Below are 14,831 nucleotides of genomic sequence, written 5' to 3' on the forward strand. Positions count from 1 at the left end.
CCTGCGGCCGCCGCGGCGTCTTCGCGCAGCTTCCAGCGACCCCTGTCGGGGGCTCCCGGCAGCCGCCGCCGCCGCCCCCCGCCCGGCCCGGCTCGGCTCGCGCAGGAAAAGGGGCTGCGCCCGGGAGCGCCGAGGCCAGGCTCCTCCCGGTGGCGTGTCCGCGCCTCGGGGTGGGGGTGTGGTGGGGAAGAGGGAGGGGGCGAGGCTAGGGGGAGGGTGAGAAGGAGGCGCCAGCCTCCAACCTGCGGGAGGTGGGTGGCTGTGGGGCAATTGAAAAAGAGCCGGCGAGGAGTTCCCCAAAACTTGTCGGAACTCCGGGCTCGCGCTGAGGGGCAGGAGCGGCGCGGCGCGGCGCAAGGCGACGGCCCGGGAGATGCGAGCACTGGCGGGACGGTGAACGCCTTCTCCCTCCTTGGGGCTGCGAGGGCGCCGGGCAGAGGCCACGACAGGGAGCCGACAGCGGCGGGACCCGGCGCAGCGGGGACCCACGACGTCCCTGAGAGACCGGAGCAGCCCCGAGAGCGCGAGGGCGAACGCCCGACGGAGCGATCGCCGGCCCCAGGTGGCCGGGACCGCACGCCGCGTCCGCGGGCGACAGGAGACGCTCTGCCCCTCGAGGGACAAACTTTTTTCCCAAGCCCCGGGACCAAACTTGTCGCGCATCGCCTTCGCCCCGGAGCCATCCGCGCAGAGCGCTCACTTCTCTGGCGAGATGTCCGAGCGCAAAGAAGGCAGAGGCAAGGGGAAAGGCAAGAAAAAGGACCGAGGCTCTGGCAAGAAGCCCGCGCCCGCCGACGGCGGCCCGAGCCCAGGTGAGTGCGTGCGCGGCGCGGCGCGGCCCGGGCCCCGCGATCCTCCACCTCCTCGGCAGCGCCCTGCGCTCTCGGCGCCTGGCTCAGCTCCCGTGCGTCCGCCGAGTCGGGCGGCGCTTCCCCTCCGTGGGGCCGCCCCTCACCTGGGCGCCGACGCCCTGCGCGCCGGGTGGAGAGGCGGCCGTCTTGGCCCGCACCTTCCCTGGCCCCCGGGGCGCGCAGCGTTCGCTGGCACCGTCTTCATCCGAGCCTCAGCGGCTTGAGCCCAGCCGGGGAGCGGGACTCGGAAAGCCGGGGGCCGAGGCTCGGTGCGCGCGTGCCCGGGCGCGAAGGGCTTTGCGCGGGCCCCGTCTGCCCTCTAGCGAGGAAAGCGGGAACGGGCCGCCGCCGGGAGCGCGAGCCGGGTCTCCCCGGAGCGTGCCTGGTAGCCACCCAGGGGGCGGTGGCGACAGGGTGGCCTGCGCGGTCGAGCGCCGGCCACTTCGGCAGCAGGGGACCGACGCGGTGCCGTGTCGCGCTGCGTGCGTCCGTGCTCTCTGATTTGGGCATGAGATACGGAAACTCGGAGTCCGCATGGGGATTCCTAAAGGGCAGCGAAGCAGATAAAAAGGTAGCCCGGTGCCAGGAACCAGGTCTGCTCCGCAAAAGTTCTCCGAACTTTTGACTTGCCATTTCTGTTTTTCCCGACCTCCTTGTTACGTGTGGCCAAAATTTAATCTGAATTTTTGAACGCGGTTACTGATAGGTAGCATGAAAAGGCTGGCAGTCGCGGCTTTCTAGAAACGACTCGTGCGTTGCTCATCAGGATAGCCCTGAGAAAGGTTCCTGCTTTAGACCTCGTCCTGGGCAGGGGACACATCCCACGTGCTTGCTGATTCATGAGCCACTGAGTGCAGGAGAAGCCCAGGTAAAGGCAGAGAATGTGGAAGGCTTTTCTCCCTGTTCCGGCAGCTTTTTAAGTCACTTCCAGCACACCCTCCACATAGGTTTTCCAAAGCACCTCTGAAGAATTAATTCAGTAGCTCTAGGTAATGCTTGTGCTCCATGAAGATAAGCAGACACATTTTTGTCTGTTCCTTGCAGGAAGAAAACCAACCAGATTTCCTTAGGCCTCTTATTGGTATCACTGATAGCATTTCAGAACCTGGGCTGTTGGCACAGAACTCAAACAGGGCCTTGAGCAAAACAGCAATCGAACAGAGAGTGATTGTTTACCGCTGACCATTCCCGCGCATGCTTCTAGAGTGAGATACTGCTGATCAGATTCACCTTAATGACTGTTCATTAGCCCTCGTGAGAGTGTATGGACATTTTCCTTGCTTTGGAGATGAAGTATAGCATTTTATGTATCAACAAGGTATGAAATGGGGAACTGGATTGGTAACTGGCTCGGTGCTTTCTCTCCTGGCCTATTTGAAGTCATCAAGGTAAAAGAAAAAGAGATCTAAGACCTGAGCCAAACTTGGGGCCCGGTGCTGCTCCCCCGTCTGTCTGTCTGTGGCCTTCAGAAGTTTCTGTGGTCTCTGTGGACAGTGGTCTGCGATGGGGCCTTTTGTCAGGGGTCCATAGCAGCTCACTCATGACACTGCAGCACTTCAGATGGGCCTTGTGAGCGAGCAGGCCACCCGGTGGCCAGCAGATATGGAGCTCTAGGGAGCCGGAAGATTCTCTCTTGACACGGACTTCCAGAGCATCCTTGGTGGCTATCATGCCACGTTCTGGTCACATGGCTCTGGTTCTCTAGGTAACACTTACTCAGCCAGCTTTCTGGAAAGGCTGGGACCAACATGGCCCTCAGTTAGTTTTAGTATACGAGGGTACATCCAAAAGTTCATGAGAAATGAAATTAAAAGGTAAGTTTGTTTTGGTGCATGACGATGAGGACCCATGAATCTGCAAGATATGAATGCAAGGATGAACTATACAGCCTTGTGGATGTTGAGCACTTATTGCTGAAGTCATAAAGGCAGAGCCCCCAGGCATATGACCGGTATCCTAATATGCCTTTTCCATGAACTGTTTGAAGTCCCAGTATTTGTCTGTTTTTTTTTTTTTTCCAGTCTTTTTTGAGGAGGGACTTTGCACCTTCTCCAGGGCACCTTGTGCATGTTCAGCTACAGAAGAATACTCATTCCTTCAATTAAAAAAGAATGGCCCACTTGAGCCAGCTTTACATGAGCACAGAAACATGTTTTATTTAGTAGTACAGCTTTGGAATGAGAGTTTGCTTCCTCATCATTTTCCTTATAATAGTAAGTTCCAGTGTCCTTTTCCTTTTTTTATTTTTTATTTTTAAGATTGATTTCTTTTATTTGAAAGGCAGTTACAGAGAGGCAGAGGCAGAGAGAGGAGAGAGGTTTTCCATCTGCTGGTTTACTCCCCAGATGGCCACAATAGCCAGAGCTGTGTTGATCTGAAGCCAGGAGCCAGGAGCTTCTTCCAGGTCTCTCATGTGGGTGCAGGGGCCCAAGGACTTGGGCCATCCCCTACTACTTTCCCAGGCCATAGCAGAGAGCTGGATTGGAAGTGGAGCAGTCGGGACTCAAACCGGCCCCCATATGGGATGCCGGCACTGCAGATGGCTGCTTTACCTGCTACGCTACAGTGATGCCCCCCCCCCCCTTCTTACGAGAAGAAATAACTGATAGCCATAACGGTTGTGGGAGAAATCCCCTCCTAGTTGGCCTTTGTTCCACTGTTTAGGTTTTCAGGCATGCTGAACGTAATGACCTCCAGATACCATCGTAACAGCATTCACACTTGCCATGCCAACCCCCATTAAGGCTTAGGAGGACAACCATCTCTGGAATTGCTCCCATATTCACGCTCTTCCATCCTCTGTCAGCCACTGAACCTGCGTGTCCTTGATGATCTGAAATGCAATAGCCAGGGATCTTTGCGTGTAGTAACATTGCTTCACGGTGATCAGAGGAGACGTCACGCCAAGGGAGCTTAGCCGTCAGCCCCGAGGTGTGCTGTATTACACATGGAGGCATAAACACATCTGCTGGAGGGAAATTATTCTGGGGAAAAAGGCTTCTTGAACTTTCATGTGACATGTGTGACTGATATGTGATACATGCATGGCTGTGTTTCATAGCATCTGCATTTTTATACAATTAGCTGAATATTGAATCGCATACTGTTGCGGCTGCAGATGTTCAACAGAATTATCTAAGCCATAATAACAGCTCTAAAGGGTCTCAAGCCCTGAGGGTCACTGATTCCCGTTCTCTGCTCAGAGAAAAGCAGCCCCAGCATAATTGTGGGATATGTACCACAGATTCCTGTACCCAGGGCCCTGGAACACCTTGGGCCTCCTAGATACTGGCCCTTCCAGACCCAGCCTCGTCTGTGTTGATTCAGCTTACCAGAAACTTTTTCTTTTGAAGCCCAAATTACAAAATCAGAACTTTTTTATTTTTATTTTTTTTTTGCCAATTGATATTTGAGGTTAAGCATTTTTATGACGCTGTTTGCTGTTATGTTTTCCTTAATTCTGCAAAGGATGCTTTTTCCGCCGCCCCTCTTAAATGACCTGGAAAAAACTCAGTATCTCGCCTAGCCAAGTTCTGAAACTATTGTGTCTTCTGTCACTCCTGGCAGAAGGCGTATTTGTGAGTTCAGGTGGTGGAAAAAATGAGAGACTGAATGTTCCAAATGGGTAGAAGTGGCCTGGGTGCCCCCTGAATGACATCAGCCACCTGTTAACTAAGTGGCTCCACAGGCTGCCGGCTTGTAAACATTGTGGGATGTAGAGTGTCCTGTCACGCACTGGGCAGCGTGTGTTTGCAGAAAGGGAGGAATGTCCAGTGATCTGTTTTATCTTGCTTACTTAGAACCACGCGCTTTGGGTAATTGTCCGCAGCATTTGAGATTATTAACTCAATGAAATCGAACTTATGCAGGATTAAAATAGCACAAAGAGTGGGAGAAACTTGGATACTACTTTCATACCTACAGCGTAACAAGAATGGGGAGGAAAATGCTAAAATCAGAAACTAGCGGATCAAAATGCAGACAGAAAACACCCTGCTACCTGCCAGGCACTATTGCTAGACTTGTTTATATCCATTCCTAAGGGAGCTGCTACCTGTTGGATTCTCACTGGGTTCCAGGCAGTCTGATGGATATGTTGTATATTCTGTCACTTGTCCGTTAGAGGCAGCAATACACAGATGGCATACTTAGATCTCTAGCCTGATTGCCTGGGTTTCAGCTCTGGGTTGAATGCTCCTTCACTGTATAGTAATGGGAAAGTCACCTGAGCTTTCTATGCCTCAGTTTCCTTTTCTGTAAAATGAAGATGATAATAATAATACTGTCACGGCCACGAAGTTTTTTTGAAGGTAAAAAGAAAGATAACTCGTAGAAAGCACTCTGCACATTGCTCAGTGTATAATAAGTACCCAATTAATATAAGTTCTCTTTATGCAATTACTTAGGAAATGAACTGCCTGTGTCCAAGTATATTTGGTGTAATTTTGAAAAATTTACCTTTTATGGTAAAAAAAATCCAACACTGACCTAAGTTTTGAGCTAGTATAAATATTAATATGTACTACCTGTAAAGATAGAGAAAAGTGGGTTTGTATGTCAAATTCCGTAACTGCATATATGTATTATGAAAACAGTGCTGAGTTAAATCTAAATATTGAAAGTAGAGTGAGGTGCAGCATAATTTTATCTCTGGCAGAAAAATGCCGAGGTTTCAAGGTATGAGAAGATTTTGAAACATGACTCCTTTTCTGACAGTGCTTAAGAGTTGATGCTTAAACCTTAACTCTATTGTATGGAAAGCGAAGTCTTCTCTTTTGGGACTAGTATAATTGCAGCAATTGGAAGGTAAAGTGTACTTCAACACGCCTTTCTTGTCTTTTTATCAAGTGCAACAGTGTATTACCAGTGATTCAAAGTATTGAATGCAGGTGTTTCTAAACACAGTGTACACAAAATAATGAAGATAATAAATCCACTGTTTCTCACTATTTCCTTTCCTCCCTCAGCTAACAGACAGGCTGTAGGTAGTGCTTAAAGTTCTAGGAATGTGATAAATTCTTACCACATCAGTGATCTGTTAGCATCCTCAGAGTAAGCTAAATTTGATTTTAACAATACTGATAGTTTATTGTGTTCTCTTACGGGAGAAGAAAAACCAACTGTCAGTGTTTTGGGTGAGTCATTTTATTTGTTCAGAGGAGTGAATAGATAAACTTCGAATAGTTTAGTTAACCTTGGAACTCTCCCCTTGACAACTAGAGACAAACATAAGATTAAATCAGGTAGTATTAGCTTTAAAAGGGATGTGTTTTAACCATAGGAAAAAATATATCTATTAAATTTGTTCTTAAATTACATAAAATGAAATTCCCCCAAAGGAACAAGTGCCATTTGGGATTCGTCTTAATTCTGTGCATTGCTAGGTGAGTGTCCTTGCATGAATTTCAAATATTAAAAAAAAAGGCAAGCTACCAAAATACCAATAGATGTCAGTGTTCATTGCTTTAGAAAAAGTGAGGTGTTAGAAAAAAAACAAAGAAACAGACAACTTAATTTTAAAGATTTTATTTATTTATTTGAGAGAGTTACAGGCAGAGAGAGTGAGAGATAGAAAGATTTTCCATCCGCTGATTAACTACCCAGATGGCTGCAAGGGCCGGAGCTGAGCAAATCCGAAGCCAGGAAGCAGGAGCTTCTTCTGGGTCTCAAGTGAGTGCAGGGGCCCAAGTACTTGGGCCATCTTCCACTGCTTTCCCAGGCCACAGCAGAGAGCTGGATGGGAAGAGGAGCAGCATGGACTCGAACCAGTGACCATATGGGATGCCAGTGCCACAGGTGGAGGCTCAGCTCACTACACCACAGTGCCAGCCCCAACAGACAGCTTAATTTATTCTCAGTTTTAATAAGCATAAAATGGGCTACTTTAAATTTTTGATAATTAATAATACCCTGTATAGTCTTGTTTAGTTAAAGAACATTTTGTTAATGGAAAAAATCACTTGTTCACATCCCTCTTCTAAATGTTAAAAAAAGCCTCAACAATAAATTCTCAAAATATAGGCAGAAAATATGCTAATCAGTGTTCTTTTTTGAAAAAAAAATCTTTAAAAATTCATTTATTTGGGAGACTGAGAGACTTGCAGAAAGAGAAGAAAGAGACTGAGTGGCCATTCTGTGGTTCACTTCTCAAATACCCTAAACCACTGGGGCTGAAGCCAGGCATGGGGAACTCAATCCACATTTCCCACGCAGGTGGCAGGGGCCCAGCTGTTTGAGCCATTGCCACTGGCTCCCAGAGTCTGCCATTGGCAGGAAGCTGGAGTCAGGAATGGAACCCAGGCACTCTGATATGGAATGTAGGTGTCTTAACCAGCATCATAACTTCCAAACCAAACGCCTTCCCCTAGTCGGTGCTTCTAAAACAAAAATCAGGTCACAAAGTTGTTTGAGAATGTTGTTACACATTGCATTTATTTTGCATATTTCAAGTATAAGTTAGTCACGCAGCTTTCTTCTGTCCCCTTGATCAGGCTTGTGCATCTTGAGTGAGACCTGCGCAGTCCGCCTCTTGCAGGTCAGGGATGCTCAGAATTCTCCTCATGCTTCCTCTTACCAGTGTCACCTTTCTCCAGCCTCCAGAGGGTGCTCCAAGAGCGTCACACTGCTATCCCCCAAAGGTTGACTTTCCGTGTTTCAGTTACTGCCACATTCTGAGCAATCGACGGAGAAGGACAGGGTCCTAGTTACATCAAAGTTAGCTGCCTGGGTTGCAGTTTGTCTTCCAGCTAGGCCTGATAACTCCGGTTAGTTATGAGTTCTTTTTTTTTTTTATTTTTTTTTTATTTTTTGACAGGCAGAGTGGACAGTGAGAGAGAGAGACAGAGAGAAAGGTCTTCCTAAGCCGTTGGTTCACCCTCCAATGGCCCGCGCTGATCCGAAGGCAGGAGCCAGGTGCTTCTCCTGGTCTCCCATGGGGTGCAGGGCCCAAGCACTTGGGCCATCCTCCACTGCACTCCCGGGCCACAGCAGAGAGCTGGCCTGGAAGAGGGGCAACCGGGACAGAATCCGGCGCCCCAACCGGGACTAGAACCCGGTGTGCCGGCGCCGCAAGGTGGAGGATTAGCCTAGTGAGCCACGGCGCCGGCCTTAGTTATGAGTTCTGAATCTGCATTCTGCAGCATCATTCTGAGGGTGCAATACAGCTGTCATATTTTCATGAGTATCTTTCCACCAGAGAACCTAGCATCTGTAAGGATCTTCCACGCACCCCCATGATAGCTTCCAGTATGTGCAAGAGTGACCCCCAAGACATTTAAGTCATATTTAGAAGTTTCACTTTTGCATTGGAAAATCATACATGAAAGCACCAAAATCTAACAAAGGTTCTTTACCAATAGATTTTCTTTCAGTTCTCCATGTTGCTGTATTTTCTTCACCCCGGCTCCATTATGTAAGAGCCCCACTTTGATTGAGTTACACATTTTGACAAAGTTTGGCAAGACCTATTCTTGGGATCATAGGCTAATATTGTAACACTGTGAAATAACCCCTACTTGGTGGTTACCTGCTCATGATTTATTTCACCCTGCCCTTGACATCTTCCACATGACTTATTCCCATTGTATCACTTCCCATTATATCACTTCCTTTTTGAAGTGTGATCCTGGTAACAATGTTTCTTGCTCCAAGAAAGGTATTATTGATGGGAATTGCTTTTGCTCTGCCACAATGTCCTCGATGTCCCAAACCTTTCATCTGACAGCTTCAGTGGTCAGGCAGCTGCCTCCTCTGGGCAGCTGTTGGGTTTTATTTTCAGGGGTGTGAGAGTCATGGAATGTCTTATTAAGTTTAACCATACAAAGCTGTCAGTTGTGTAGGTCATACATGGCTGAATATTGTCAATGTCATAGAGTTAAATCTAATATTTGGACTTCCTTGAATAGTTTGCTTTTAATATTGTTCAATATAAGATAGTAATGGGAACTTTGCAAAAAAATTAAGTTTTGGTAACTAAGTAGAGTTATAGTGATATATAAAAGAAATCTAGGCTAGGAAGTAATTGAAGTCCACCCCGTAGATCAGCGAATGTGATATCCATATCAAATGAATTCAGTGCAAGTTGGAGTGCCAAGGAAATTAACTTCTTCTCTGGGAGCAAAATGTCATAAATTTCTCCTGCAAAAGATTGCTTTTATTTTATTTTATTTTTTTTACAGGCAGAGTGGACAGTGAGAGAGAGAGAGAGAAAGGTCTTCCTTTGCTGTTGGTTCACCCTCCAATGGCCGCCGCGGACAGAACACTGCGGCCGGCGCACTGTGCTGATCCGATGGCAGGAGCCAGGTACTTATCCTGGTCTCCCATGGGGTGCAGGGCCCAAGCATTTGGGCCATCCTCCACTGCACTCCCGGGCCACAGCAGAGAGCTGGCCTGGAAGAGGGGCAACCGGGACAGAATCCGGCGCCCCGACCGGGACTAGAACCCGGTGTGCTGGCGCCGCAGGCGGAGGATTAGCCTAGTGAGCCACGGCGCCGGTCTGCTTTTATTTTTATTTAGCCTATTAGTAAACTATAATCATGGTTTATCTTAGCCACCATGTTTTTGCAGAGAAATTACAGAGCTGTGAGTTGGATATATTGATGAATGGTGAATATACTGGCTTTATTTTATGGAGTAATATGAAAAACAAAAACACCTTTACTTACCTTCCCAGTACTACATCAGCTCAATTGTTCTAGTAGTTTCAATATGTGAATTTTATTGTCAGTTGAAAATGTATCTCCTTATTAGATGGCTGTATTTATAAATAAAGCTATGTTTTGGACAAAGATACATTTGTGTATATTTATGTTGTAATTCATCTCATTGTTACATAGGAAAGTTCAAAAAGCTCATAGAAAATGGAATTAAAAGATGTTTGTTTTAGTGCAAAAAATACTTGGAATTCATACATAATTTTTTCATAATATGAATTTTCTGTGAACTTTTTGAAGATTCCTCATCTACTCTCACAATTTTACAAACTTAAATTGCATTTTTAAAGGATTTATATCAGGGCTGGCATTGTAGCGTAGCAGGTTAAGCCTCTGCCTAGGATGCCAGCATCCCATATAGGCACCAGTTCAAGTCTTAGCTGCTCCATTTCCAATTGAGCTCCTTGCTGTTGAGCCTGGGAAGGCAAGGGGAATATGGCCCAAGTGGTTGGGCCTCTGCACCAACGTGGGAGATCTGGATGAAGTTCCTGGCTCCTGGCGTCTGACTCCTGGCTCCGGCCTGGCCCAGCCCTGGCTGTTGTGGCCACCTGGGGAGTGAACTGTTGGATGAATGACCTCTGTCTCTGTTTCTCTCCCTCTCTTTATATCTCTGCCTGTCAAGTAAATAAAAATAAATTTTTTTTAACAAAAGGTTTCTTTAGTTATACCACAGAAAAATCTAATACCAGTCTTTACAGGTATATATGTAGAATCTGATTAGGATTTTTTTTTCCAAGAAAAAGTCTATATTATAAGCACAGTGAAATGCTTTGAATACCAAGTATATCATATTTAATGAATTAAAAATTCACAGTTTCAATTCCCAAACATCATATAATAGTTTTAAAAATATTTATTTCGAGTTTATAAGGTAAAGTTTGAATATGGGCTATGCTTAGAAAAATTTCTGTATTAATGTCACAAAATTTTATGGCTAAAAAAAGAGCTTTTAAAGTTTTATAAAGCTTAAAAGTAGAGTTTGAACTCTTTATGAAAGAAGTTTTTCTGTTTTCTTAGTTGTTTAGTAAGTCATTTATTTAGAAATTTTCACTTGTATATATTAGGAAATCACACTTAACATGTAAACTGATAAGAAATGCATCCAACAATCAAAAAAAATAACTGAAGGAGATAGTCAACAAATATTTAGAAATATGACAAGAGACCTTTCTTGAATACAGGCAAGTACATTGCTAACCAATGTTTAAAAATATGTACTTTGCAGATTAAGTATTTCTGTTCTTAAGTTTATCAGGCAGGGCCCAGGAACGTTTCTGGTTGTGACTGAATGTGTATGTTCTCCCACTCCTCATCCTATTCTTTGGACTTTCTGTAACATTGGAGGATAATTAAGGAAGCAGAAGAGGATGGATAACTTGCTCGAAGAGTATTTGATGTGGTGTAGGCTGCAGAATTAAGGGAAATCTTTTAGATCCAGAGCTCTATAGTTTGGTTCCTGCATGTAGATGCTTATACTGTGTTTAATGTGATTATGTATAAATGAAAGGTTTGTTTTGTGTTATTTTCTATATAACATGTGACATTTGAGGATATAATATAAAATCCTTTTTGGATGGAGGCCAATGCCATATCCATTTGTAACCTCAATTATGGTTGATTTTAGGCTAAAGTACACGACTATGTAGTCAGCAGTTCATTTTTAATTATCATTTTGATGATTCTGTTATAAACCTGAGTGGTATTTATGCTAGTGTGTTTTTATTTTTCACTAACCCGCGGGAATGAAGGAAGTAGCAGGCATAGGCTGCATTTTCGGTTTGCATTTACGTGTTCCTCTGAGGATGCAATGCAACCAAATCCCTGTAATGAGGAAGTCCGGAGCTCAAACCCCCAAGGAGCGACTCCCTCCCAACACCGCTGATGCAACCTTCCCCACACCAGCAGGATCCTGACTGTGGCAGTCCCCCAGCTCTGAACAGCTCTTGGCCTTCTCCCAACATTCCCTGGCCTTTCCACCTTAAAGATAAAATCCCTTGTCTAAATGTGGCCACTTAAGTAGGAAGGGAAAGGAAAAGTCGACTTGCTTCTGTCCATATGAGAGTTCTTGTATCAAAAATAATGCATTCCAAGGCCGGCGCTGCGGCTCAATAGGCTAATCCTCCACCTAGTGGCGCCGGCACACCAGGGTTCTAGTCCCGGTCAGGGCGCCGGATTCTGTCCCAGTTGCCCCCCTTCCAGGCCAGCTCTCTGCTATGGCCCAGGAGTGCAGTGGAGGATGGCCCAAGTGCCTGGGCTCTGCACCCCATGGGAGACCAGGAGAAGAACCTGGCTCTTACCTTCGGATCAGCGCGGTGCGGCGGCTGCAGCGCATCAGCCATTGGAGGGTGAACCAATGGCAAAGAAAGACCTTTCTCTCTGTCTCTCTCTCTCACTGTCCACTCTGCCTGTCAAAAATAAATAAATAAATAAAATAAAATAATGCATTCCAGAAAATATCATTATGGAAATGTGAGCAGCATAGGTAGAAGCTTCTGTGACACTTGAATGGTGGCTGGGCTTGGTGATGCCTGCCTCATTTTCCAACAAAGGAAGTGTCGGTTTTAGTCCTGTCTCCAGGAATGACTCTCAAGAGACAAGGCTCTGGCTGTGTCTTCTGACTGCGGGGGTTGTGAGCCCTGGATGCACCTGTCTCATGCCAGTAGTTGTCAGTGACCAAAACCCTTAGGCCTAAGTTCCCATATTTATAAGAGTCACTCAATCTGTGGAAAATGGAATGAAAGGATAAGTTTAATTTGCTTCAAAAATATTTTGAAATCCATGCGTAGGTGGGTTCTTCAAAAAGCTCATGGCCATGCATGGGTTTCAAGATTTTTTAACTTCATTTTCCACGACTGTTTTGAAGCGCCCCTCTGCACTGTGGACAATGCTATTATGTGATCCTTGTGGTGGTACTGAAAGTTGCTGTTTAGTATTCCACCTGGTATAGAGTCGTGACTAAAATTCCAATTTTCTTTAAAATGCCAGTTTTATAAGTATAATTTAAGCATTTTTTTGGTGTCCAGCTAATGGTGTGTTTCTATCCCTTATGGTGATATTACTGTAATCTGTACTTAGGGCCCTCAGAAGATAACTTTGTAAATATTGTCCATCTTTTCATGGGGTCTTATACACAGATGTTCTTTGTAGGTAATTGTCAAGTTGATAATAGTTGTATACATAAAATATGTGACATCAGTTCAGTAGCTTTGAAACATTGGTGAGACAGGTACCAAATACCACATTCACATAATATGTATCACATTCTTCACCTGAGATTTAGCTTCAGCCTTGGCATATAAGTGAACTCATTTTTAGAGAATGGCGGAACAGTAGTGGTGGATGCTATTTTAACTGATTGGTACAGTAATATATTGTCTGTACTTGTATTTAAATAACACACATCCACACATCCTTAATCTTTTAAATTATATGCCCATTAGTTCCCTTATTGCCAATGTTTTGAGATCAAGGATCCCTTATTGGGTAACTTTGTATGGTGTCTAGTAGTATGTTTGTATATAGGTATTTGTAGAACCAATAAGTGAGAATTATTTTTCTATATGTGCATATCTATTGATTAATCTATTTCATTAGCCACAAACATTGATAATTGTAATTTGGGGCATTATTAGGTATAGAAACTTAATTGAAACAATTCTTCATTTGTATAGAAAGTAGATATTGTTTATGTGTCTATGTGTCAGCCCTGTTTTTGTATTCTTTTGGTATTTTTTTTCCAACAGAGTGAATTAGAAATACAGCATTGGTATTAAACACAGCATGTCGTTGTTTAACATTACAGTATTCCCTCCACAGCCTCTCTTTTAAATTGTTTTCAAATCAATATGAAAGAGAGGATTGCCCATATGATAGTAAATTTCTATAAACAGTTATAATAGCAGTAATAGTGAAAATTAGTGTCATCTATTTCTGGGAAAAATATTGAAGGCTAGTGTATTCTCCCCAGAAGGATTCGATCAAATACAGAAAGTAGATTGTGAATCTAATTTGTTTTAGTAAGGTCACCTTGTTGTATACTTGGAGTCCTCCCTGGGGGACTGTTCATGCATTATCCATTTTGGGAAAGATTTAGACTTACAGGAATTATGGAAATGAGCTTGTAGGTTTGTCAAGAGAAAAACCAATTATTTGAATACTGAGCTGAATGGAAAATGGAATGCATGATTTTCCAAATATTAAATTGAACAGAAATGGGAGACTTAGGTCTTGAGGATTTGGGGCCTTTTCTTTTTAACGTAGTGGTTATGTTGTGTGTTCTCAGTTGCCCTGAACTTGACAAGTAGAAGAAATGTCAACAGGCATAGTTACTTAATGTTTCTTTTGGTATTTGGAAAGTAATAGTAGAGCTTTAAATGTTGTGTACATATTTATGCTCCACCAAAAGGGACTTCAGGAAGGAAGGAAACACATGGACTATTCTCTTTCTCCAGGAATTAACAGAAGCTAAGGAAGAGTAGAGAGAGTATAGCCCTGAGATCTCTGCAGATTCATTGTCCTCTCAGATTGAATCCACACCACAGGACTTCCCTTGGGAGAAAATGTGACCATTTACAAAATGCTGCTGATTATAGAATAGGTATTATGTAAAGATTTTCATAGCACTTACAACCACTCAGGGAAAGGTCTACATCTGCTTCTGGTGAATACAGTCACACTCTGAAAGGTACAGACTGGTTTCAGTGCCTGCCTCCACCTGCCCCCTAAGGTAGGCTGACTCCACTCTACTTCTTGAAGTGGCGATGAGTAGGCAAGACCCAGGCATCTCGCTGCTTTTCTCTGAGCGTACATGAGAGCAGCTAGAAAGGTCGTGGCAGCGATCCTACAGGAACATGCCTACTGGGGAACAGTTCAGGGTGCCCATGCCTCTGACATCCTCAGATTTTATGAGAGAGATGGCTGTAGAAAACCTACATGCCCTTTTTGTCACTTTAAATGTGTGATTTTGTGAAGTTACTGATGACCTTGACACAGATTCCCATTTGGGATTTGTGTCTAGGAAGCTCATTGACAGCTGAATGCCTCGGCTCCTGGATAAGGCTGTTTGCTCTGAAGACAGATAAGTTACAGCTGTATCGAGAAAACCATTTATTCACCCTCAGATTGTCTTATCAGTGTCACACTCACTCACAGAGAGGAATAACTCTGTGGAATATTCATTGTATTTTGGCGATATTAGAAATAGCAATTCAAAATGAAATTTGTTTCTAAATTTTCTACATAAACCTAGTAAGAATTCAGTTTTTGATTG

General features: G+C 44.7%; 1 protein-coding gene across 7 annotated transcripts in view; it reads left to right on the forward strand.

The window, feature by feature from the left end:
• The first annotated feature begins 679 nt into the window (after positions 1–679).
• The window catches only part of LOC100008920 (pro-neuregulin-1, membrane-bound isoform), a 231,320-nt gene continuing 217,168 nt past the window's right edge, over positions 680–14,831 (forward strand). For all 7 annotated transcript variants that reach the window (XM_008252178.4, XM_002709546.5, XM_070068530.1 and 4 more), the window contains exon 1: positions 680–812. In XM_008252178.4, the coding sequence (XP_008250400.1) occupies positions 713–812 (100 nt within the window). In that variant the 5' untranslated portion in view covers positions 680–712. The remainder of the gene's footprint in view (positions 813–14,831) is intronic.

The sequence above is a fragment of the Oryctolagus cuniculus genome, chromosome 2 (assembly GCF_964237555.1).
Source record: "Oryctolagus cuniculus chromosome 2, mOryCun1.1, whole genome shotgun sequence".
Classification (NCBI taxonomy): domain Eukaryota; kingdom Metazoa; phylum Chordata; class Mammalia; order Lagomorpha; family Leporidae; genus Oryctolagus; species Oryctolagus cuniculus.